The following is a 27,884-nucleotide window of genomic DNA, read 5'->3' as shown; positions in this document are numbered from 1 at the left end:
TCCTAGCCACTGAAAAACGAGATTCCGGAGTAAGTCTGGATTTCGTTTTGTTTATCTGGAACCCCAGATGTTCCAGAAAGTGAACTACCTTTTTTGTGGCTTTGAGACATTCCTCGACTGTTGGTGCCCAGATCAACCAATCGTCGAGGTATGCTGCTACCATGATTCCTGAGCTCTCAATTGTTGTACAACCACTTCTCTATCTTCGTGAATATCCTGGGGGCTACATTCAGACGAAGGGCATCACTTTGAATGAGAATGTTGATTTCCTAGCCTGAACCCTAGGAATGGGCGAAGTGCCTGGCTATAGGGATATGATAGTATGCGTCTGTAAGATCGATGGAGCATGTGACGGCTCCACGCGGAAGTAAGGTCCTTACTTGCGAGAGGGTAAGCATCTTGAACTTGTCGCAGCGAATGAAAGAGTTAGCTTTGACAATCTAAGATACCCTTCTTTTTGTTGAGCCTTTCTTTGGCACGCTGAATAAGCGACCTTGAAATTTTAGATGTTTGACTCTCGCAATAGCTCCTTTCTGAAGGAGTTCTTCCGCGTAATCTGTCAATTCCTTTGACGGCAACTGATGAAATGATTTGATTGGAGGAGGATCTTGATCCAACTCCAGCCTAATCCTTTGGACACTATGCTCTGTGCCCAATTGCTGAATCCCCACCTGTGGCGGAAGAGGAACAGCCTCCCTCCTACCTGGGGAGCCTCATTGTTGATGGGCGGGTTGGCCACCACGCCCCTCCTCTGAACTGCCTGCTCCTCGTACCCCTTCCTGCGCCACGCTGACGAAAGTAACCTCTCGCCCTACCCTCGGCTGAGTGTAGCCTTGAGTCTCATATGTAGGGTTGAAGGCCGGCGAGATAGCGTAGGAAGTGGATGGCTGAGATTGCGGGGGCAACAGGAGGATAGGCTGGTTCTGCTTCGAGCTGGCAGGTTGTCCCTGTTGGGTAACCGGGGGGACCGCCTGCACAAATTGCTGCTGTTGCTGGAGTTTTTTGTATGGCTGGAACCTCTTACCAGCCTTCTTCGGTTTCTTGACCAGCAGTGGGAATCGGATTCCTGTTTCCTCTTTGAGGAAATACCCCACCTAGCTCTAAGGCTCTGGTTGAGTCTAGCAGCTTCGTGTGTACCTCGTTCACTGCGGACTCTGGGAAGAGATCCGCTCCCCACATGCTGGCGCCAAGAGTCTATTAGGCTCATGCCTGATGGTGCATTCTTGTAAGACATGCTTCCGGCAGTTCCTCCTAGCCTGGAAGAAGTCAAAGCGTCCGTTAGAACCGTCTGAAACTGAGATTTCGCCAGAATCTTGAACAGTGGTTCCGTAGCGTAAGAAAGGGCAGCCATTTCCGTTATTATGAGGGAATTGAGGGACCTGCAAACCTAGTTCGCGCATCGAAACTCTGCCTGGATTAGGGAATCCGGCAGCCTAGGTAATTTCTCGCCGAACTGGTCCTGGCGCAGTCCGGTTTGAGCTTACCAAGCGTGAACGTAGCTGGCAAGTTCTCCCACAATTCTCCGAAGGCCGGGAAGAGCGGAGAAGTAGACTCCGCCTCCCTCAACTGTGGGATGGGCTCATCCTTGAGGACTGCCTGAAGGGACTTCTCCACTAATTTCGTGGGCGAACGGCAAGAGAAACCTCCTCTTCCGTCGCGAAAATAGTGAAGGGACTCTTGTAGGCCTGGAGTTTCGTGTTTGTACACTCCCAGTCCTCAAGGCAGTGAACCCATTCCCGCTGAGCGTGATCTCTACTGTATAGACCGACTTCTTAGAGATCTTGTCTCCCTGTCAGAGCCGTTGCGTCAGTCTAGCATATCCGATGAAAGGCTGCGTCAGACCCGGCGGGTAAAACTCGAAGTCCTCAATCCTTCGAGTTCCACACTCCGAGATAGAGATCATTCCATCTTTGAACGGAGCGTAGGCAGCTACTCTCCATGGGTTCTCCATAGAGAAAGCTGGCAAGGAGTCATATGGCGGGAGTTGAGAAGTCCCCGTGCTAGATGCTGGGGAGACTGGGGGAGGAACCTGAGCTAGCCCAGCTACTCGGTCCTCATTTTCTCTCATTCTGTTAGAGAGATCCTGGATTGACTGTCCAGATTGAGACAGACTGTTTGATAACTGCGCAAACATCTGCTCGAACCGTGTCCCCAGTGCGGAGATTTGCGAGCCTACCAGCACGCCCACCTGTTCCATCACCCCTGCTGAGAAAGTAGAGGGATCGAAGGTGCTAGTGCCTGCCACCGCTACCGCGTAACCGGAGTGGAAGCGGTGGAGGCGGGAGAAGGCAGTGACTCGGCGGGTCGAGCGCGAGCCTTCTCCTTCGAAGCCTTGCTTCTGGAGCTCTTTGATTGAGAAGAGCTCGGCTTTGCCTTCACCGCATCGGCATAGGAAGTCGACGACTTCTTAGCCGAAGAAGACGAAGACGACTTCTTAGAAGTCGTCTTGGCTAGAGTCTTCGGTTCTCTCTTTCCCTTCTCCTTAGGAGGTACAGAGAGAGCGGGAGAGCGAATAGGGATCTCAGATCCCGTAAAGCCTTGGAAAGAAGCGGAAGAAGAGGGGACAGGAGAAGATCCAGGAGCACCCAAGGAAAGACCTTGGGCGCTCGACATACCTACCTCAACCAACAAATCCTCCCCCCCTACCGCCATAGGTTCAAGGTTAAGGTCCAAGGCAGCGACGTCCGGGACCGACTCCTGGGAGGCTACGACCCCAAATGATTGCTGGAGGTCTTGCTGGATGGAGGCTATCAGCGGGGCAGCGGACAAGGGGTCAACATAACCCGTCGACTTGCCCGCGGGGAAGATCTGGACGGCCAGCTTCCTGTCCAAAATGTAGGGCTGGCCCTTGGCGGCGTTCTTGCCAAAGCCGCCCACCCACGCTTTCAGGGTGGCGAGGGCGACATCCCTCACACCGGTAGCCTGAAAGAAAGGTGAGATTAGCTGCCAATGGTGGAACGGGGTTAACAAACTTATGACTAGAAGTTGTTAGTAAAATGATAAGTAAGCCTATAGTGGACTTACCCCATCTCCCAGCTGACCGACCAGGTCGTAGCAGATGGCGCAGGCTTCAGGGTGCCAGACGATCGTCTCGTTGAACGACGTGGCACAGGGGGCGTGAGACCTGCACTCATCATGTCCACAGGGGTCGAACAGCGTCGCGTTACACCCTAGGACCTGGCAGTTGGTAGCCTGTAAGTGGAAAAGTACATGAGTACCAAGTAACACTTACAGTCTAACATATGCTCCGCTGGTGCCGGAGCGATAAAGTTAGATTAAACCAGAGCCCCGCCAAAATACGTGTGGTAACTAGGTTGGTATCTAGGCTATGGCTCCGCTGATGGCGGAGGCACAAAAGACAACCAACCAGGAGTGGTGGTAATGGAAACCACGACGGAAAATGGCGGGGATGGTTGATAAAATAATAATAATAATACACAATTCATTGTAAAATAACGTACAATTAGGGTATATCCTTAAAATAAAATTAAAAATAATAAAACAACCTCTCTCCGCCCGTCTACTAGAAGAGTGCGTAGGTAAGGAGTAAGCTCCCTTCCGGTAGCGGGGGAGAGATATAAGGATATAGTAGGCAAGCAACCGACCACTCGTAGTACCCACCCCGCCCGCTAGCGGAGCCAGTAACCTATAAACAAAGGTGCCCCGGCTGCGACGGAAGGCTCCTTTCGTATAGCAAGGGAGGTGGCTGAGCAACTGGGGAGGGGGGGAGGAAGTCTCGGCGAAACACGGCGGGAGCGAGTAAAAAGGGGGGGAGGGATGGCCTACTCCCCTCCCCACTCACCAACTACCCGCATGGAGACCCGGTACCTCATGAGTGGTCGCCCTATACCCCCCGCTGGAAGGAACCCTTGGTCACCTCCGAGAGGATGAGAGAAGGCGACTGAGGTTGTTATAACAACCAAGGGGTCCCCCAGCTCCTCCCTATACCAGAAAGGGAGGGTAGGGGCAGGGTAAGGTGCTAAGGAACACGTGACCGCAAGTGGCCTAGGCCGCGAGCAACACAACCGTGAGAGGGCCACGTGAACCAAGCTGTACCAATACAAGGAACAAGCACCTAGGCTACCTAACACCTAAATAAATAAATATATACATCGAAAAAGGGGGAAGAGACACTTTTAGTAAAAGAGAAAGAATCCCAGGAGGAGGCAGACTGTTCCAAGAAACAGAAGCCTACTCGGAGCCAGCGATAGCCGATGTAGAGCAAGAGCCGGGATGCTGGGACAGAATAAAATAATAGCCCTAAATACCAAGCTAAGAGAATGGTAGGAGGGCTAAACTAGCTAAAACTCGATGTAAGACAATGAACGTGATAAAGTAAGCCCATAAGTATAAGAAGGTCCCAGTATGGGAGGACCGGGAATTCTTACGAGGCAGCATGGCCGCCACGAGACAACCGGGGAACCGTATATGACCTATTAAGAGGAAAATTACTGTACCCGGAGATATAAAACTGTGGTAAAATATTACTTATGAGTTACTTAACTTAGCCGTGGCAATTGCAGAGCGTTCCATCGTAGATTACAAGGATAAATCCCAAAAAAGCACAGCACAAGAAAAATGGCGACTTGTTGCTAGCGCTAAAAATTAAGGATGTCCGCTAGGGGCGCTGCTGTCCGTGGCGTCCTCTAGTAGTAGTAGTAGAGGCTGCATCGCCCGTTGGTATCAGCTCTCTCTTGGGGGGATTCTGATAGGAAGTTCTAATTTGGTGTCTGTCTCGTGGTAGTGTTCCACACTCGCCCCTATATCATTACCGACACTTCTTTTTAAGAGTGAGCGAGTGCAGTTTTTACTGACATTTTCTTTCTTAATTTGTTTTTTCTCTGGTAATTTTAGGCTAATTTTACCTAGAAAGAATGATATTTAAGGATATCTTTCATAGGCCGACACGAGCTGAGCCCAGAAATACAAACTTGACGGATGTGCATCTTTTCCTTGGCTTCTTTTTAACAAGTTATCCTTTACTTTACTGTATCCAATAATACTGTATGTAGTCTTATATTACTATTCTATTAAAAAATACAAACCAATCATGATTTGGTTGGAAAAATCACCTGACAGAGGTAAGCTTATTTTTTTGCCATATTTAACTCAATTTAGTTATTTTCTTGCTTCTATTTAATGTAAATTAATCTCTAGAGAGGGCTGAACAACAAGTATCTGTCAACTTATCAATTCTGTGCACAGCACGCACGCGCACACACACACACACACAGATAAACAAGGACAAAATTACAACAAACCAAAGTATACCATATGTAACATCCTACATCAAATGTATTTACCGTTAAATTATTATCATATTACTGTATTAATCTTTGAGACTATATTAATAATTATAATTTCAAAGTCTTCTTAAACATTACACATTTACTTCTAACACTTGCAGCCAAGATTTGTATCTTGTGTGGAGAGAGAGAGAGAGAGAGAGAGAGAGAGAGAGAGAGAGAGAGATTGTCCTTACAGTATTTAAAAGAGTGAAAATGGAAAGATTATTGCATTTCTCTAAAATACTCTCATATGAATTTTGTAATTACAGTGCCCTTCCCCCTGTATTCGCGGGAGATGTGTACCAGACACCCAAGCAAATAGCTCAAACCCGCGAATAGTTAGAACTCCCCTCTAAAAATACCTATATCTGCCTATCTTGAAAGTTCAAATACCAAATGTCTACTTATAGTATTATCCTACATCAAATATACCATTGAATTTATATTATTAATATCCTTTTAAAGTTATCTTAAACATTTTACCATTAGAAATATATAAACAGCCAATAGCAGAGAGAGAGAGAGAGAATAACTCCTTACGATTTCAATAGATTGAAATGAACGTCTGTAGGCAACACTTTTTTTCCCCTCCCATAAATACATATACTTCTCCAGAGAATAGAGAAAGAGAGGACTGAACAATTATGTTTGTCTGTCTATCAATTCTTTTGCTGAGAGCGAGAGAGATAAAAGAAGGAAGAAATAGAAACACCAAATGTATACCTTATGTAACATCCTGCATCAAATTTACCTTGAATTATTATCATATTACTGTATTAATCTTAGAGATTGTATTAATATAATTTCAAAGTAATCCTAAACATTAGTACCCTTAAAGTTATATACTACATACGTACTTATACACTTGCAGCCAAGAGAGAACAGTTACCACTATGACAAGTATCTTGTGGAGAGAGTTGTCCTTACAGTATTTAAAAGAGTGAAATGGAATGATTATTGTATTTAAAATACTCACATATGAATTTTGTAATTACAGTTATAGTATTATTGGAAAATATTAATGATAAACTTATTACATACATGTCCATGAAAATGATCTCATCTCAGTAAGAGAGAGAGAGAGAGAGAGAGAGAGAGAGAGAGAGAGAGAGAGAGAGAGAGAGAGAGAGGATTACATAAAAACCATTAAATTCGTTGACCATTGTATGGCATTGTTACTTTCCCAGCTCCGAGCGTCACTGGAGTTACGAAAAGGTAGGGAAATTGATACAGAAAAAGACGAAGGGATTAATTTTAATTTGAAATTAGTTATCGTATTATTGCTACTTCTATTATTATTATTATTATTTGCTACTATTATTATTATTATTATATTTGAAAATATAATAAACACATGCATCTACCATAAAAATTCTCTCATCTCATTAAGAAAGAGGAGTTATCCTTACAAGTGAAATGGAAAGGTCATTTTCATCTCTTTAAAATACTACCATTATGAATTTTGTAAGTACAGTTTTATTATTATTATTATTAAATAAATTATCAATAAACATTTTACATACTAGTACCATACAAATTTTTTCATCTCGGTAAGAGAGAGAAAGAGAGAGAGAGAGGGAGGGAGTTACCACTATGACATTATTATCTTGTGTGGCAAAAGAGAGAGAGAGATTTATCCTTAATTAAAAGTGACATGGATAGATTAGTATTGTATTTCTTTAAAATACTATCACATAATTTGAATTTTGTAATTACAGTTATTATTATTATTATTTGAAAGTATTAAAAACATATAGTACAAGTACTATAAAAAATCTCAAGTCTCAGACCAATAAACTGGTTTCTGGAGAGAGAGAGAGAGAGAGAGAGAGAGAGAGAAGAGAGAGAGAGAGAGAGAGAGAGGGGGGGGGGGAAATTTCCTGAGCACTTGATGGCAACAACACAACAGCTCCTCCCCTCCTGTCACATACATGATATATCTGACAGTTTTTAGTACCTGGAGTTAGAAAGAAGGAAAGACTGGGATTTCCTTCATTCTTCCACAATTTTTTTAAAATTTATAAACTAAAATCTTACTAATTCACTATGGTATTTTCTTTAATGAATTGATATTATTGCGTATATAAATTAATATTAATATTGAAAATAGTAAATCATTTTATTTATCATAAAAATCAAAAAAAACATACATCTTTGTAGTAGAGAGAGAGAGAGAATTATTATTTTTATTATGTGATATCATTTAAACTTACTAATGCAGTATTAATCAAAATTAATATTTGAAAATTAGTAAATCATTTTTGTATCATAAAAATGTATTTAGTCATGAAAATAAACATCAAAATACACTAATAAGTGAGTATTTTCGTCGGAAAATCCCGCGAATGGGCGAATCCCTGCAAATAAATGGGTAGATATGGTCCAGAGAGAAATCCGCGAATACAGGGGGCCTACTGTACAGTTATTATAGTGTTAATATATTTTTGGTTTGGAAAAACAATCAGCTGATGGGGATTTATTTATCTGTATTTAACATAATTCAGAGCAATTTTTTTGCTTATATTTTAGTGTAAAAATTAATCTAAAAACTATTTATATTGGGACAAGGTTATGTTTTCATTATATGAAGTGTTTTTTAAGTTGAAATTTTTTTCATTTATAGATTTTTTTTTTTTTTTTTTAAGATTCCTTTCGCTATTTTTACCTATTTTTGCTGAGAGTTTTGAGCCACTTTCTCTTCAGTGGATGACAAGTCGGTATCTCCACCTTTAAGGGGGATGGCCGGAACCCCTATATATGGTGGTATAGGGCAAAAAATGCAGTCATGAAAAAATTCATGTGGCTTCATATGGCAATTGAGAATACGTATACGAAATATTTCGTCAAAATTCCTCTTACTTTCGTAGTTACAGGGTAATTAGTAAACATAACTCAATAAGCCTAAAACATTCGTCCATACAAGAAAATGCAATATTTCTTCCGTTATCGTAAATTTTGATAATTATTGTCAAAGAAATTTCGGAAGGAGACCCTCTCGTAGACATGTTTTGTTAAAAATGACTGCTGCTTCAGCACTATTAATCTTATAAAGAGGTCTTCTCTATCTTCTGATGACGGCTTTCTCGTTGTTGCTTAGATTGGCGAGCAACGCACCAAAGGGCATGGTAAAATTCAGTTGAGTCATTTGATTTATTTATTGGGGCTTATACAATTCTCTCTCTCTCTCTCTCTCTCTAACGCGACGTTTCCTCCTGATCGACAGGACATTATCAAGCGATAACTGCTGAGGGACTGAATTCCAGTGGCGAAGTAATTGTGAGAAATGGCATCTGTAGAGATTCTGTGGGTCGCAGAGGGAAGTATCAAGTTCAACATGATCAGTAGGAGCACAGACGTCAAGTAAACTACACGTTCGAGTTTCACCTCTGACATTCGCTTGCTTTTTACATATGCTTATCTATGTTTCGGCAAGAATTTCATCATGCCAATGAGAAAAAGACAAGGAAATCATCTCGCTAACATACAGATGAAGAAAATTCGCTCTAATATGATTACAGAATGTCATAATATATGTGATATTGGCATAGTTAACGAAGAGAGAGAGGAAGGGTTGCATAGTAAGTAAACGCGCCCGTCTTGCCTGAAGCACACGTCACACTGTCCCCAAGGCTACAATCTTTGAGCAAAGGGATCTTAATTTATGATAAATAACATAGTTTTTGGTTTATTAATCCCACCAAAAAGGAATATGAAATTCATAATAATCATGATTTATTAACATTGTCTTTGGTAAAAAGAGAGAACAACTTTGAATTTCACCTCTGACATTCTCTTTGCATTTACATTTGTTTATTTTTGTCTCGGCAAGAATTTCATCATGCAAAATGGAAAATACTAGGAAAAAACATCTAGGTAACATACAGAAGAAGAAAATTCGCTGTAATAAGCCGCCGAGCTAGTGAAGGAGAGAGAGAGAGTTGCGTAGGAAGGAGTGCCGCCCCGTCTTGGCCTTGACGCAGTGCCACCCAAGCTACGATATATGAGCAAAGGGATCATCATTTATGATTCATTATGATTAAATATAGTTTTGATTTATTAATACACAAAAAAAAAAAAATATACATTCATAAGAATCATTATTTTTATTAACATTGTCGTTATAAAAAATACGAAGAAAAAACTTTGAACGCCCGTATCTCAAACTATAGTTATTGACCTTCAAAATCTAGCTTCTCACTTAGTTTTTAAAGCTATGGACATTGGAATTTGGTATATAACTCAGAAAGATGTTATAGAACAATCAAATGAAGCCCTTTTTTCCAATTTTTGTTTCGACTTTTTTTTTTTTTTTTTAATAAATTTTGTTTTCCTAATTTATAGGGTTTATTTTTTTACCATAATGAAAAATTCATATCTAGCAAAAAAAATGACTTAGAAAAAAAAAAAAAAACAAAAAAAAAAAAAAAAAAACTCATTTGATTGGAGGTCTACATCAGGTCTATATATGGTAGTAATCCCAGGTCTTAATATTAAATACCAATCACGGGAGGAGATAGAATTTGAAAAATGGTTATTTTCGGGATAAATCGCCCTGGCGTCACAAAACCGAAGGTCAGAGGCGAAAATCATATGCGGTTTGGAGATGTCCAAGTCACCTTATTAAGTGGTAGGAATATCAAAGTCCTGGTCCTTAAAGAATGGCATTAGCCGGCCGGCCCCCTTAACCCTCTTACGCTGGAGTGGTAAATAAAAAATTGTCTCCTGTGTGCCGGAGGGGTTTCGGAGTGAGCGCGGCGAAGCGGAAAAAATATTTTTTTCAAAAACTCACTGCGCGCTTAGTTTTCAAGATTAAGAGTTCATTTTTGGCTCCTTTTTTTGTCATTGCCTGAAGTTTATGTATGCAACCATCAGAAATGAAAAAAATTATCATTATCATATATAAATAATGCGATATATGATAGCGCAAAAACAAAATTTCATATATAATTGTATTCAAATCACGCTGTGCGCAAAACGGTTTAAGTAAACAAGTTACTTTTTTTCGTTGTAATGTACACTAAATTGTGATCATTTTGGTATATAACACATTGTAAAACGATAAAAGCAACACAGAGAAAATATTACCACAAAATAATGCATGAATTCGTAACGCGCGGACGTAAACAAATACTTTTTTCAAAAAATTCACCATAATCTAAATATTTGTCCTAGAGACTTCCAATTTCTTTCAAAATGAAGACAAATGATTGAATATTACTATACTGTAAGAGTATTAGCTTACAATTGCAGTTTTCGACCATATCTGACGAGTTAAAGTTGACCGAATATCGAATTTTTTATATTAATATTTTTATATGCAATTATTTCAGAAATAAGAAAAGCTACAACCTTCAAATATTTTTCGTTTTATTCTACATAAAATTGCACACATTTTAATATATAAAACTCTATGAAATGCCTAATATGAAATGGAGCAAATATTCCGAGAATGGGACGTACGTATTTCGGAGATTTGTGGCGGAGAATCCACGCGCGGAGGGACGGAAAGATTTTTTTTAAAACTCACCATAAATCTAAATATTTTGCTAGAGACTTCGAATTTGTTTCAAGATGAAGATAAATGACTGAATATTACTAGACTGTAAGAGTTTTAGCTTACAATTGCGTTTTTCGACCATTTCGGTAGAGTCAAAGTTGACCGAACGTGGTTTTTTTTCTATTATCTGATTTATATGCAAATATTTCAAAATGAGAAAGGCTACAACAATTCAATTATTTTTAGTTTGTATTCTACATGAAATTGTGCACATTTTCATATATAAACTTTATGTAATGGCTAATTTAAAATGGTACAAACATTACCACAATCGCACGTATGATTTTTTCGGAAGAGTTACCGCCCGGACGTAAAGAAAATGTTATTTTTTTCATAAATTCACCATAAATCGAAATATTGTGCTAGAGACTTCCAATTTGTTGCAAAATGAAGGTAAATGCTTGAATATTACTAGAATATAAGCGTTTTAGCTTACAATTGCATTTTTCGACCATTTCAGTAGAGTCAAAGTTGACCGAAGGTTGAAATTTTGGCAATTATCGTTATTTATATGAAAATATCTCAAAACTGATAAAAGCTACAACCATGGGGTTGTTTTTTAGTTGTATTGTGCATGAAATTGCACACTTTCCATATATAAAACTTTATATAATGGCTACTTTTTTAAAATGGTGCAAACATTACCACAATCGCATGTATGATTTTTCTCGGAAGAGTTACGCGCAGACGTAAGGAAAAAGTTTTTTCATAAATTCACCATAAATCGAAATATTGTGCTAGAGACTTCTAATTAGTTGCAAAATTAAGGTAAATGACTGAATATTACTAGAATATAAGCATTTTAGCTTACAATTGCATTTTTCGACCATTTCGGTAGAGTCAAAGTTGACCGAAGGTTGAAATTTTGCCAATTATCGTTATTTATATGAAAATATCTCAAAACTGATAAAAGCTACAATCATGAATATTTTATTGTTGTATTCTACATAAAAATGCGCACATTTTCATGTATAATAATTCATGTAACGGCTAATTTACAATGGTACAAAAATTATGTCAAAGTGACGAAATAATTTCCAAGATGTGTCACAGATACTTTTTAGTGCGGCAAGAAAGAAATTCGCGCTTGTGCGCCTGCGTAACGATTGTAAACAAAACAACACCTTGATCCGTGAACTCCCAGCATCCCCCAAGGCGCGTGATTCAAAAGTTTTAGGCTGGTAGGCCCTATAAGTATGTTTTTTTCCGGAAGAAAGAAAAAAAAACTTTTGTAAGTTGACGTAAATACGTCCAGTCGGACACGGGAGACAAAATATGTCGACGTAAAATACGTCCAGTCGGCGTAAGAGGGTTAAGAGAATATATGAGAGGGTGGGAGAGTCGACACACCTGGCTGCGATCCTCTGAATGCCTGGAAGAGGACTGGCTATTGGAAGCTTGGAAGCAACAGGTTGTTTATGATGCTTTGACCATCTAGGCACTAGCATAGGGTGTTCAATATTAATACTAATTAAGAAAAATAAGTAACTTTTCTTGAATCTGATGACCACTGAGCACCACTCACTAGACACCTTTCGAGTAGCATCCAGTCGAAATCTATAAACGCATTACAAGTTCAACCAAGGGGGAAAAACCCCCATCAGACCCTTTAGTCGCATCAGCTGAGTCACGAGTCGAACATCAACTGTGAGGAGTCGCACAAGCATGACTGCAATGGGATGAGGCTTCATCGACTGAAGAATACCTCTTCAGAGGTCAAGAGAACAAAGAATCACTCCATCAACATGATCCACGAGGTGACAAACCGCTGGAATAGGACGACAACTGTGCACGTAAAGATATGTCTTTCAGTGGCGTTCTGTCGAAACCTATAAGGCATGTCTACCGATACCTTGGAGAAGCTACAGGTTTGAAAGAGGGGGCAACCCCCTTGGACTCCCTTTGACTTCTTCTGGTACGGAGGAGCAGGACAGTGACTTTAGGTCTAAGGGATCTGAGGGGCCAGATAGTCACCTCCTCTAACACACATCCAGAAAGACGCCTTTCCAGCTGCTGTCTGTCGACACCTGTGACTGACAACAGGTTTGACTGAGGGGGCAACTACTTGTATGTAACCCCCTGACCTCCCTTGGACCTCCAGTATGTCTTCTCCCCTGAAGCAGGGGAGTGGGACAGTGACCTTTGTCTAGAAGAATCAAGGGACAAGTAGCCACCTCCTCCAATTCAGTTACATTGATAAATTCATGATAATCAAATACATACAGCCAAAGGCATGGGAAGGAAGTGATAGAGCCAGAACGAAGAGCAAATGACTAATATAGAAGGGGTAGTAGTAGGGAACTGGTGTCGTTTGGGAGGTGGGAGGAATTGGTAAGTGACAGGCGAGATGCCGCCACCTATGGGTAATCTCAGTTACTGATTACTTTCGTGAAAACAATCTATCCGTAATTGAATACTAACTACATACTTACTTTATATATTACTAAAGGAAATTCTGGCGTTTAGGCCTGAAAACATTCGTAATGTATTAATAACATTAGCATTTCATATACAATGGTACAATGGTTATCAGCAGACTTGGTTAATGGTGATCTGGTTTTATGGCGCTTAATTGTATTAGTGCCATAAAATCAGAAGCTGCCCATTGACTGGTCATCAGGACAACAGTAGTGATCCAACAGAAGGAACAGCAGAGGGGACATGACACAACACACACACACACACATACTAGTGTCACAGGTGGACTCACTAAGGTTAGGATAACCAACAGTGAGATATCCAAATATCTACTACTATGTCCTATGACTGCATACTATCAACCTGAAGAAGAAATTAAAGATTAAATTAATAAAAGAAGAGATTTTCTCGTTCTGAAGGGTACTGCCCTTTGAAGCTGGAGGAGACCCCTGAGAAAATAGTCAGCCATCGCCAACCAGCCAGCAACTCCCCCCTCCTCCTCAAAAGAGGGCGAACAGAAAGGAAAGAATACTGGGAGAGAAAACTGAGGGTGAAGGCTCTTCAGTTTTCTTCCTGGTAAACTCTCAGACAGCGCAAGCGGTAAGAGTAGCATCACAAACAAATATATTGTCACGCCCTTATCTAAGGGAAGGATGTGATGGGGAGAATGTTACGCCCTTGGCCGCCAACCCTGGGACACACACACTAGTGGAAAATGGTCTGCAAGCCTATCACAAATCGTGGGTTTGTAATTAATATACCAAAGACAGTATATTCAAAATATATTCAGAAACAATAAAAGAAAAGATCCCACAGGGAAAAAACAAGTTTAACAACAGTCAGGGAAGAGCTCACAAAAACATGTCTGCAAAAGCAAAGTGGAATGTTTACATCTGGGCAGGTAGTTACTGCCTAACCAACTTGCTCAAGAGTTTTAATGGCTGTATTCCAGCTTCTCCATAAACAATTCCTAATGTAAAGGCCCAAGGGCTTGTATATTGTATAGGAATAAATTAGGTTTCTTATATACTTACCAAGTAATTACAGAATCACTGCCTGTCTTCCTCCCCTCAGATGGGCATAAGGGCACAAACAGAATGAGATTGTCTAATCATTCCCAGTACTCCCGTTAGTGTGCTGGGCTTGTCACCTACTATAGCTATGTAAATACTTTGTAAGAATATACGAACCTTACTTTTATTATGAAATTATAATTTTTTCTAACAGAACCCTGAGGTCTTTACCTTAATGGCTCACCTCAAGCCATCCCTCATTTAGTTTCCCTGGGCTGGAAGATCAATGATGCATCAGAGGATAACTTTGGGGCAAGTGAGGTAATGCTCTGCCCACTCGCTGACCCAATTGGATGACGCATGTATTACACCACCATACCTTGATTGTATTACATTTTAAATTCTCATAACTGGTTTCTAGCTAAGCACAGGAGAAACTCCCAATGTAAAGACCTCAGGTTTGTATGTTAGGAAAATACAAATCTATAAAAAATTTGTGATATGTGCTACTTTGGACGACTAAGAATATTACAAGATATAAAAATCAAGGAACGTATACTTGGAACTGACCCATCAAGCCAAAGCCGTAATATTTTATGACTTCACAATAGTTAAACCAATTTAAAACATCATTATCCATGTTTCAAGCAACTTCTATTGATTAAATATCTGATAATGCCTTTCCAAAACATTTCGAAAGTTTAAAAAGCACACTGTTAAGAGCTAAATAATAATTATTGGAGTAACAAGCTGCCCTTCCAGAGAGGTTTCCACAGTAAAAATAAAAAAGTAAATAATCAGATACACAACATGGAAAAATCACAATTTTTGAAAGTAAATTGTGTTTTTCCTAATTATACAAACCTGAGGTCCTTTACTATAGAAATTAGTTCCTTGTTGGACAGGTAGTTTTCGTGCTTGCTTACCAATCCGGTGTCCGAAGTTCGATTCTCCGCTCGGAGCCAACAAGGAATCAGAGAAATTTGTTTCTGGTGATAAAAATTCATTTCTTGATATAATGTGGTTTTGGATCCCACAATAAGCTGCAGGTCCCGTTCTACGAAACCAACTGGTTCTAGCCATGTAAAAAATCTAATCCTTCGGCCAGCCATTGGAGAGCTGTTAATCAGCTTAGTGGTCTGGTTAAACTAAGGTATACTATAGGAATTACTTTGTGGCGTAGCTGGAATATGGCTGTTAATTTCTTGAACAAGGTGGTTAGGCAATGACTATCACCCAGTAGACTTGGAGACCCGCCTGCCCAGACATAAACACTCCAATTACTTTTGGGCCATGTTTCAGAATGAGGGGTGCATAAGGTGGGCAATTAGTGTAAAGGACCTCAGGTTTATATAGTTACGAAAAATACAATTTACTTTTAAAAATTGTGATTTATTCCTATATGATAATACAAAAACCCTGGGGTCCTTTAGCAATAGGAAGACTTCACTGGTTGGAGGGAGGAATCTTGAGTTGAGTCCCAAGAACTGACTACAGTTCAGCAAACCTGGGCAATCCCCCCCCCCCCCCCCCCCCCCCCCCCCCCCCCCCCCCCCCCCCCGGTCAAAAGCCTAAGTCCATCTAACTGAATCTAAACACAAACATTCAATCAGCAAACATAAACATTAGATGAGACTATCTAATCCTACAATCTAAGCCACAACCATCAAATATACAATCATCTCGTACAACCACTAGTATTAAATCACGGCAGTACGGGCTACGAGCATCAAAGCTTAAATCCCACATTCTAGTAAACCATTACTATAATACTAACATTGTCTCTCAAAATCATTTTTCCTGACCAATTTAAATCAAAGGCTTTTTGGAAAATATCGTCAGTCCATTAAGCAACTGATGTCAAGTAAGGCAGATTTCAAGTGCTTTAGAGCTTACCAGTTTCTTCAACTGTCCAGTGGGGGTAGACTTGCTGCATGATCTTGGGAGAAATTACTTGGTCTTGAACATGCTTAGGAAGCCATTGGTTTTTGATGCACAAGTTATATACTAAGTAAATGGTGATTGTCTCTTTTAAAAAAAAAAAAAAAAAAAAAAAAAAAAAAAAAAACAAAACATCATTAATATTTAAAACAGGCGCTTCTTAATGCTGGGAACTAATGCTTGGTCCATGGTGTCTGGTGGAAGACTGCTAAAACACACTTCATACCGACCAAACAAAACTTGAGTTTTGCTTTGCTTGTTACTGGGTCACTCCAACTTCAGTTTTGCTTTGCTTGTTACTTGGTTGCTCCAACTATCAATTCCCACCAACAAGACACCAATTGTTTTACGTTTCGAACCTTACCAAATTACAAAAATATAATTATATATTTTCCAATGTAAGTTATTCATTAAATCTCCATGAATCAAATGACTTTCACCAATTCAAAGATGAAACTGAAATACTTTTTTTGTGCTTTGAAAGATGCCACAATATGATAGTAATGGGTTTGGTCTGTTTTATTGTTTATTCATAACTACATAAATCTACCATTTCCTAAAAAAAGGTAAATATTCACTAACAAGAAAGGTTGTTTTTGATCTGGTGATAGTATCAGCTACCTTGGCTGCTTCAGCAGCATCTTCATTTCCCTTTATGTCCACATGGGCAGTAATCATTCAAGAAAACAAATCAGTTTTGTTTACCAGACAATACTTCCATTTTCACAGTAGAACAGTACAATTACTGACCTAAATATGTTGTGTACAATTATTAATGTTTTCATTACATAAATTATATAAAGCTGGTGTAAACATTGAAATTCGCTGGATTACTGCAACATATTTCAACACTTACACTGGCTTTATATAACTTGTGTATTGAAAATATTACTACTACTTGTCCAAGACTACTTTTAGGACAGATATTGCATAGGTCTCTCTTCTACCGTTTACTTTCAATCATTGAAGCTTGCCAACTTCTTTGCTGGTGTACCATTTTACCATGAAAATACAAGTACATATTGTTTGGTAAAGAGAACTGATTTGTTTTCCTATGTGATAAGGTAGGAAATCCTATAACTGATGAAAATTTACTGGAGGTAAAATATATCCTAAATTTACCATACACAAGTTAATGTAATAAACAATGAAAAGCATCATTAGTATAATCTACAAAAACTTTGTAAATACTGCATACCTAGAAAAAGCTGCAGGTCTAATGGGCTGCAGAACGAACATAGAGCAGAACTGCTTTAACAAACATCAGCCCACTACCATGGGTGAGCAAATTGAATTTAATAAGCCAATCAACATGTGCCAAATTGTCCAGCATTTGATCTAAAACTTCACTGAAAAAAAGATGAATGGAAATTATATGAATAATCTTTGCTTTACAAAAAATTTTAGTCTCTAGTCAAATGTACGAAAATAATTTGTCAAGGCAAGTCAGAAGTTTTATTGAAAGAGTTTTGATGGCTAAATTAAAGTGAAATTTTGTCTGTGATTAACTCCTCAAGAACATAAATGAATTTCACTGTAACTAGCTCTACCTCACAAACTTAAATTCTTATACTAACCTATATTGCATATCTATCGACTTTGCTAATGCTGAAATTCATAAATTATTGACTGTTTAGCGAATGAAACCAAGATTTACCTGATACTCCCAATGTTATTCACTCCTTTGCAGAGTTGTTCTATCAAGTTGCTTGCAAACAAAAACCGTTGGAAATCTTTTGCTAGGTCTGCAGCTTCACCTTCAACAATATTAGTGAATGTACTAAGAGTAGTTTTTCTTTGTGAAGGTGTTCTGAACTTGACTGGCAGGGCATCATGTGTGCGAGGGAACTGCAATTACAATGTAGTTTATAAGAAAAATGCCAAATTGATTCTACTGCAATATTTATTTCTTGCCTTACAAAAAATTATGAAAAGGAAAGTTTTAGTAGAGTTCAATATGAATTTACTAATAAATAATTTTGATAGCATAGTCGCTGTTTCGTCCTCGTCCTCAAGAATTACCCTTCCATGGTCTATCCACAGCTCCATGGTGACCAGACTAATGCCAAAGAAATCTCTTTTAGCTGGTCTTGTGGCCGGTTATTGTGCCGTAATGATAAACGATATAACACGTGATCGAGTATAAATGGACTCTGTAAGAGGGCACTTTCTCTTATCCTAAGCAAATGCCTGCCAAAACCCACTTTACTTACGTCAAAACCAGCAGGAAGAAGTGGTTATGCACATGCAACGTCATATTATTAACATGCAACCAAAAACAGACCAAGAAGCCATTCCTTTTCTGGTCGGTAAACAAGGTCAAACCAGGCCTTGCTTCCGCAAAATTTCGTTGCTTTTCATTACCATGGATCATAGAAACATCTAAGCTGATGAAAGCTAAGTGCATAATTTTAAGTTAAAGTTAAAAATTAATTTAGACTGTGGAACAATGATTTTATTGTTTGTGAAAAGCAGTAAACCTGCATTTTTGCCAGCACATGTCAGCGCTTCGCACGATTATGATTGTTATTTGTAGGGCAAATTGTTTTGAAGAATTTATCATTCTATTTGGGAGTTTTATATAAAGAAATGTTTCACAATTATTAATAATAATATAATACTATAGATAATCCTTTTAGATAATGATGTCAGCAATAGCCTACAATCTACATTGGTTCTGTGAGAATAAGTTAGTTAGGCTGTAGCAGATATTGTCTAGCCTATAACCTAGGTTATATATTCTTTAGGGTGAATAAAAACAGACCTCTCTGAGGAGTGTTGTGGTAAAAACTCAACAGAATTGTACAGAGTACTCTTTTGAAAAAAAAAAAGGGAATTTCCCATTACCCAACTCAAAAAGGCTTACTTATAAAGGTAAGCCTTCAGTCACCCCAAAAGTTTTTTCCTCAAAGACAGGTAGGTGGTCAGAAGGGAAAACACCTCACAAAGGAACAAAAACAACAACAGCAAAGAAATAGTTTTCAGAAGGTCCAAATACCCTCTTATGAGAAAAAGAAAAGCAACACCAACACCTGCAATGCCTATCAAGGGCAGAGACAAAGAAAGACAGATACTAATAGGAATGGTATGGTTGTGGGTCGACTTCAATGACATCACAGGCAATAGAAGTCTCCCCCCTTGGGAACACAGTATTAATTTTAAACTGGCTTGGGTGGAAATGGTCTCACCTCTCCTATAAAGGGGCTCTTAAAAAAATCAGACCCCTTTCTGGAAGATTACATGCAGAAAGGCCCTGTTAATGGGAGCCACAGAGAAATATGCATAAATTCGCCACCAAGCACGTCTCTTTCAATTAGTGTCCCCAAACAAGGATTGATTCCTCCAAACGAAGAGTGATCATTGAACAAGCACATTGTTTACCAAGTTTTCCGGATAACTACCGTTACCCTAATACGTTCAATTATTCTAAAAGAGAACTGGATACGTATATACGTATATCTAAAAGATGCATACTGGTACGTCTCTGTCGCAATTCCCTTCCCCCTCTTCCTACAGCTCCGGATAGGGAAAGATATGTAAAAGTTCAAAAGTCATGCCCTGTGGGCTAAACATTGCCCTAAGGAATTTGACAAAATTAGTAGGGGTAGTTCTCTGAGAAATCAGGGCTACAACTAATAGCCTACCTAGATGACTGGTCGATCTGGGGTCCTCAAGAAAAGTGTGCTTGAAAAACCTAAGTGGCGTGATCGGTATGGTCTTGGCCGACCACCTCGGGCATTCCATTGAGGTGTGAGAGATGTGTATTTCTGGCAATAGAAATTCACTCTTGACGTGGTTCAGAAGTCACATAAAGCCGTTGGTCCCGTTGCTGAATAACCACTGGTTCCATGCAACGTAAAAACACCATACAAACAAAACAAATGAGCAGTGGTCAACTGACTACACTGTGGGACATCCCTGAGTCACAGGTTCAGTTAGCCATGGGTTTTTCCTTGGAGCACTTCTCAGTCTATATCGCTGGTATGAATCGCAGCATCACGGGCTTGTCCGTGTTGTGCATATGATGCTTATCAGTAGGCTAAGCCTTGGCCACAGTCCAATAACCACCAACATACATGAAAAGACTCACATTATGATATAAACTGACAATAAATGTAATAAAACCATTCTTGCCTTATATATGATTGATTGGCATATATTCATAATAAATAGCCTATTCAAGGTACAGTGTTCCCCCTGTATTCTTCGGGGATGCATACCAACACCCCCATGAATAGTTAGAACCACCACTAAAAATGCTTATAACTGCCTATCATGAAAGTTCAGATACCAAATGTTTACCTTAAATAACATCCTACTTCAAATATACCTTAAATTACTAACCTATTACTGTATTAATCTTCGAGGTTATATTATCATAATATCAACTTCATCTTAAACTTTTTACCATTAAAAATATATACCTACAGCCAATAACAGAGAGGAGAGAGAGAGAGAGAGAGAGAGAGAGAGAGAGAGAGAGAGACAGAGCACTGAATGGCAAAAATCAATGATCTGACCTTCAAGAGTGAAATTATGAATTATTTCTGAGACAGAGAGAATAATAATGAAGAGAGAGAGAGAATAACTCCTGGACTCCGACTCCTTCTCCTCCGCCATACGTATATATCAAATTGTCTTTACTCCCTCCTCCTTCCTCCTCAAGTGGATAAAAAAACTGGGACGCTATTATTTTTATTAATCTTATTAATATTTGAAAATTAGTTATAAGGTAAATAATTTCTTTATATTACAAAATAAATAAACATACATAAGTAAGAGAGAGAGAGAGAAATGTTATTGTTATTGTTGAATCTCATTAAACTTGATATTATTTGAAATCTAGTATTGTATATTATTTTACCATAAAATGTAGTAATGCCCTTAAAGATATACTGTATACATAAACTTCCAGCCCAAACAGAGGGCGAGAGTTACCACTATGACATACATATCTCGTGTGGAGAGAGAGAGAGAGAGAGAGAGAGAGAGAGAGAGAGAGAGATATCCTTATTTAAAAGAGTGAAATGAATATATTATTGTGTTTCTTTAAAATACTATCACATATGAAATTTTAAATTAGTTATATTAATATTATTGTTATATTATGCAAAAATATTATTAAACATATACACATGTACCATAGAAATTCTCTCATCTTAGTAAAAGAGAAAGAGAGAGAAATTACATGAACTTGAGTGGAAACACTCTACCCTCCTGTCACATTACTTGATATATTTGACAGCTGCTGGACCTCTGCCACCTTAGCTTGACTACCTGGAGTTCAAAGACATGGTGCGGGGTAAACAGTTTTTCTTTCATTCTTAAATAATTTTTTTATTTATACACTAAGATCTTACTGATTCACTTTAGTAGTTACTTTAATGAATTGATATTATTGCTGTTTACATTAATATTGATATTTGGAAATTAATAAATCATTTATTTATCATACAAAAAACATACATCTCTGTAAGAAAGTTATTCTTATTTTGTGAGTGAAATGGAAAGATTATTGTAGTATTTCTGTAAAATACTATGTAATTACAGTTATTATTATTATCATTTGAAAATATTAATAAACATATACATACATGTACCATAAAAGTCTCATCTCAGTGGAGAGAGAGAGAGGGAGAACACACTCCCTCCCCTCCTGTCATATTACTTGATTTGACAGCTGTTGGACCTCAGCCCCCCAAGCTTGGTACCTGGAGTTCTTTTTTGAAGACTGGGATTTCCTTCATTCTTATATAATTTTTTAATTTATAAACTAAAATCTTACTAATTCACTTTAGTATTTTCTTTTGGGATTTCCTTCATTCTTATATATTTTTTTTAATTTATAAACTAAAATCTTACTAATTCACTTTAGTATTTTCTTTAATGAATTGATTGCTCTTTACATTAATATTATTTGAAAATTAGTAAATCATTTATTTATCATACAAAAAACATACATCTCTGTAAGAGAGAGAGAGAGAATTATTAATTGTTATTATGTGATATCATTTAATCTTATTAAACTTACTAATACAGTATTGATCAATATTAATATTTTAAAATTAGTAAATCATTTTTGTATCATAAAAATGAATTTATTCATGAAAATCAAAATACACTAATCAGTGATTATTTATTGTTGGAAAAACCCACCCGCGAATATGTGAATTCCCCACAAATAATGGGTAGATATGGTCCAAAGAGAAATCCGCGAATCCGGAGAACGCAAATACGGGGACCCACTGTATATACATGACGTTTTTATATCGGAAGGCTAAGCCTGGTCACCATTGCAAATAACCATCAACAGATATGAAGAGATTCACATTATGATATTAACTGAACAATAAAGGTAATAAAAACCATTCTCACCTTAATATATTATTGGCATACTTTCATAATATATAGTCCTATTCAAAAAATAATTCTACATAACTGAGCTCAAATTATACTCCAAGTGGCCGACAACAAAATGCAAACTTACAGTTACGTTGATGAGTAACTTGCATTCACAGCGCCCTTTATCGTTCAGTAACCTTTAGAAATTTCAATAGTAGTGTAGTTATGGTAGTAATAACATTTAGGATAACATTACTTTTTAATTTGAACTTCATTATTAATTTGGTAGTACGTAATTAACTTCTCTGAACAATGCAGTCACACAAACGATAATTGTCGTAGATTATTGTATTGTTGTTTGCGATTGACAATGAAGTGTAAATGTAATAAAACAATTTTTTACCTTATATATTATTGACATATAATTATAATACAACACACCTCTTATATATTATTGGCATATCTTCATAATAAAATGCCTACCATATATTATTGGCATATCTTTATAAGAAAAAGACTTTTCAAGGAATAATTCCTTGGGGAAAGCATTTTTCAAAAGACAAAAATACACTTTACAAGTTTACAGTATGCAATGATTACTTTACGTTGATGTGATTACATTAATATTGCAGTATGGTACTGTAATCAGTACAGTAACTAATTTTTTTTTTCTCTCTCTCTCAATGAAATATGAATTTCTATATCATAAACTTTTATGTACATGATTAAAAATAATATTAATTCCATTACTTTTAGCAACGAAATTGTTTTCCTAAATCATTCTTTTGGTAATAAACATCCACCAGTTCATTCTCAATGTAAACAAATGACAAAAATAGACTTATTACTGTATTTTGCTGTTATACATTAATATTATAATAGGGTATTGTAATCATTACAGCAAATAATTTTTTTTAACATAAATGTATTAATTCACAAAATAGTTTGGTGCAGCAGCAATATGATGAAAATAAAGATGAATTATTACTGAATATACTTTTGTTTGCCGATCTGACGAAGGGGAATGAAAATAGGAAAGAATTTATAAAACATTCATGTCATTATAGACATAAAACTTAAACAAACAAAAACCAAGGAGGAATAAAACGGAGGGAGACGTTTCAAAGACAATTCCCTTCTACTACTACTATTAGGAGAAGGCCATGTGGTTGGGATAGTTTAAGTTGCACTAATTCCAAGTATATCAGGCTAGGCTGGATCAATAATTCAATAGTGAATACCCATACAATAGTTTAAGGTACATTAGGTGTTAAAATAGGCAGTTAGTCTATAAGAATTTTCATAGATAGGACATATTTGGTGACTTTAACTACTGAAATAGGTAGTTAGGCTACAGCCTATGGTTTTTTTGAGGGTTGTGATAACGCGGTTATTTGCTTAACTGGGGTGGTTGTGTTCCCCATCCCCCGCGATTACCGAGGTTTCATGATAAATTGACAAAATGCTACATCACGCCCAGTAATGAATCTCCCCATTATATTCAAAACAGAATAAGGCAAGTTCTCAAAATGTGCCTGGCACACCACAGTTTCCAAACAGTAATTATAACGTATGACAGGCTTATTGCAATTTGCATCAATCTTCTTCCCAGCTGGTTCCCATTTTTATATGGAGCCGCTGTTTCCATCTATTCCTATCCAGCACTTCTGCCTCATCAATTCCCTTCTCATGTAAGTCTCCTCCCACACAGTCCTTCCATTTCTTTCTTGGTCTCCCTCTTCTTCTTCTTCCTTGAACCTCCATCACCAAGGTATGTCTCCCACCGTGGTCCTCATTTCTCCTCAACAGGTGTGCATACCATCTCAGCCTCCCCTCCTGCACTTTCTCTGATATTTCCATCAACCTTAGTTGACCCCCTTATATAGTCATTTCTGATCCTATCCTCTCTTGTCACCCCCAGCACATCCACCTTGCTTGCTGTTTCCGTACCATACAGCATTGCTGTTATTACCACCGTCTTGTGAAATTTTCCCTTTAACCTCAGCGGTACTCTTTTGTCACGAAGAACTCCAGAGGCCGCTCTCCAGTTGTTCCAGCCTGCATATACCCGATGTTTTACTCTTCCATACTTCCTCCAACTTAAGTGTACACATACATTCTGTCTTCAGATCTACGTTATTCTCATTTCCTTCCTTGTACCTCCCAGTTACTTACTTGTCTCCATCTTTCCAATTTCATTTTCCAGAATCCTTCCCATGCTCTCATGCGCACAGAACAATATCATCCACGTGCAATATGTTCCATGGTACTGGCTCCCTTACCATCAGTATTATAACATCCATCTTATGTTAAAGATAAATGAGCTCAGAGCTTACCCCTGGTGTAATCCTACTCTCATTTCAACACTGCTCCTTACTCTGGTAAATACATTCCGGTAGATCTCTTGTATCAATCACATGTACTTCTCTGGCAACATCTTCTCCCTCATACTCCTCCATATCTCTTGTTTTGGGACTTGGTCATAAGCTTTTCCCCAGATTTCTCCATTAGTTGCCCTAGACAAAATATATTGGGATCAATATACTCCCACGCCACTCAATTGGTATCTTTTCCTGCTCAAGGATCTTTATCATAAGATCGTACAGTATATCCACTCCTTCATCTCCTAATGCTTTTCATGCCTCCACAGGAATCATGTCTGGTTTGGCTGCCTTCCCATTCTTCATCTTCTTCTGTGCATTTAGTACCTCTTGCTTAGAAAACCTCATTACCATGCCAATGTTTACTTGCCCATCCTCTCTTATTAGTCATTATTTTCTTCATTTAACAACTGTTCGAAATATTTTTTCCATCTCACAATGTCTTCCTCTTTTCTAAGTACTACATCAACTTGATCTTTTATTTGTTTGATATGTGTAATATCTTTGGAGCTCTTATTTCTAGCCTTTGATAGCTTGATCATCTTGTTTAATCCTTCCATTGTCCCCAGCTCATTGTACACATAATCATACAACCTTGCTTTAGCTTGGGATATTACCTTTTTCACCACCTTGTTTTTCTCTCTGAAACTATCTGTCTTCCATGGACTATGACTTCCCATCTTTTTTTTGCCTCCTTATCTTTTACTACTTCCTCAATATCTTCATCCCACCATCAACTCTCCTTTTCTACCCATATGATACCAATGTCTTTCCTAGCAGCTCCTTTCCATGCCTTCTCATTGCTGCTGCATTTCGTGTTCACCATTCTTGAACATCTTCAATTCCTATATCAATATCCTTCAAAACCCTCCTCTTAAACTCTCTCTTCTTATCCCCTTCCCTCACTAATTTGTACCATTTAATTTTCTTATCCCTTTAGCTTTGGTTTTTCTTTCCCTTTTTAGCTTCAAATCCATACATAGCAGTCTGTGTTGGGGGGGCTACATAGTCGCCTGGGATAACTGCAGTTCTTGACCTCCACCAGCTTTATCCTATTATATAGGAAGTAGTCTATCTGGGAGCATCTTCCCCCCCCCCCCCCCCCCCCCCCCCCCCCCCCCCCCCCCCCCCCCCCCCCCCCCCCCCCCCCCCACCTATATTTTATCATGTGGTTTCCCTTTTTCTTCTTAAAGATAATGTGTTTACCATTGCCATGTCAAATGACACAGCAAAGTCCACCACACTCTCTCCTGGGTTTCTCTCCCCAATTCCATGGCCCCAAAGCACCTGATCAATCACCTCATTTTCACTTCTGACATGGCCATTCAAATCTGCCCCCACTATCACCCTCTCATGTTCTTCCAGTTCTTGCATTACTCCATCCACATCTCTCCAGAAATTTCCCTTCTCTTCTTCTGTGAAACCAACTTGTGGTTCATATGCACTTATAATATTCAGAATCTCTCCTCCATAACATATCTTTCAATCTGATGATATGGTCATTTCTTTCTATGCACTTCTATCACTCTATTCTTCAGTTCTCCAGACAGCATTATGCCAACCTCCATTTCCTACCGTTATTTGGACTCCATCTACCTTGTTTATTTGGTCCACTATAATAATAGCTTATATCCATCACCCAGCTCTTTAGCTTTACGTATTTCCTTTCCATCGTGTTTCTTACACACACACATAACATCTACTTTCTTTTCTCTCATCAAGTCAGCCAATTCTCCACCTCTCCCAGTCATGGACCCAATTTTAAGGTGACATATTCTAAATCCGTGAGCTCGCTTCTTTAGCTGCACCCGCCCCTGATGCAGTAGCCCTCGCCTTGTCACAGAGTTAGGGCGATGTCTCTGTGCGTTGTTTACAGAGTACAACCTGGTATTACCTCTTTTCATATTTCGGCTCATTCCATTTTTAGGTTTTGGCATAGATTTTTACAGCCGGTTGCCCTTCCTGACACCAACCCTTCCTATTTATCCGGGCTTGGGACCGGCACCCATAAGGATTACAACAAATGAATGTGAACGAATTTTAGCTATTGCATGCAACAAACAATATGCGAGACCGAACTCATCAAAGATTTAAAAAGATCATGGAAGGAATCTCTGGCGATACAGATTACCCTGACTCCTCAATAAGGAGGACTGCCGGGTGGCAGGGAGATGGCCAGTAACTCTCAGGAATTGTCATATCAATTTCCTTGAGCTGATGGCTGTCATTTTTTTTTTTCAGAATACTCAAACCTCCAGAAGAGAGACATTTGGTCTGTTCTAGACAATATGACTGCAATGTCCTACATCAAGAGGTTGGGATGATGCTCACCTCTCAATATGATAAAGCTAGCCATCCTTCAATAGCAAAAGCAACAAAGTAGCACTTGTCTGCAATTCACTTTATGGGTCTCAGTGTAATAATAGACTTTCTATCAAGGAAAACAACACTCTTAACGGAGAAGATGTTGGACAACCACTCTTTTCAGAAAATAGCCAAAATATTTCCACAGCTGGAAGTGGACCTGTTTGCCACATATGAGAATCACAAACGACCAGTCAAGCAACAAGAGATGCCTTCCTACAAGACTGGAACAACTAGAGGACAATGTATCTTTCTCCTCCATTGTTCCAGATTTCGAAGGCGTTGAGCAAACTCCTAACATTCAAAGGAACAGCTATTTAATAGCACCAAATTGGCCATAAATGCATTGATTCCTATTACTTTAACAAATGGTGAAGAGATAAGTCACAATACTGTCCGCTATTTTATCCCAGTCAGTAGGAGTGAAAAATTTATTGTATCTTTTGAAGACAAACACCTTGCAGTTACAACAACCATGGCATACAAGGCAGCATTAATGGAACCACTGACTTATGGATTCAGGATTGACTCCAGCATAGAAATTGTCACTTCCCTTCTGAGCTCCTTTGCACTACAAAGA

The 27,884-nt window shown here is 38.5% G+C and overlaps 1 protein-coding gene across 8 annotated transcripts in view; it reads right to left on the bottom strand.

The window, feature by feature from the left end:
• The window catches only part of LOC135221671 (longitudinals lacking protein, isoforms H/M/V-like), a 196,436-nt gene that overhangs the window by 10,841 nt on the left and 157,711 nt on the right, over positions 1-27,884 (bottom strand). For 6 of the 8 annotated variants that reach the window (XM_064259387.1, XM_064259388.1, XM_064259386.1 and 3 more), the window contains 2 exons: positions 17,875-18,065; positions 17,416-17,566 (listed from right to left, as the gene is read on the bottom strand). The exons of 1 other annotated variant lie outside the window; for it this stretch is intronic. In XM_064259387.1, coding sequence (XP_064115457.1) covers positions 17,434-17,566; positions 17,875-18,065 — 324 coding nt within the window. In that variant the 3' untranslated portion in view covers positions 17,416-17,433. The remainder of the gene's footprint in view (positions 1-17,415; positions 17,567-17,874; positions 18,066-27,884) is intronic. One more of the 8 variants, XM_064259389.1, reaches the window with a different exon arrangement.

This window comes from Macrobrachium nipponense, chromosome 3 (assembly GCF_015104395.2).
Source record: "Macrobrachium nipponense isolate FS-2020 chromosome 3, ASM1510439v2, whole genome shotgun sequence".
In the NCBI taxonomy this organism is placed as follows: domain Eukaryota; kingdom Metazoa; phylum Arthropoda; class Malacostraca; order Decapoda; family Palaemonidae; genus Macrobrachium; species Macrobrachium nipponense.
This window is presented reverse-complemented; position numbering and strand designations above follow the sequence as displayed.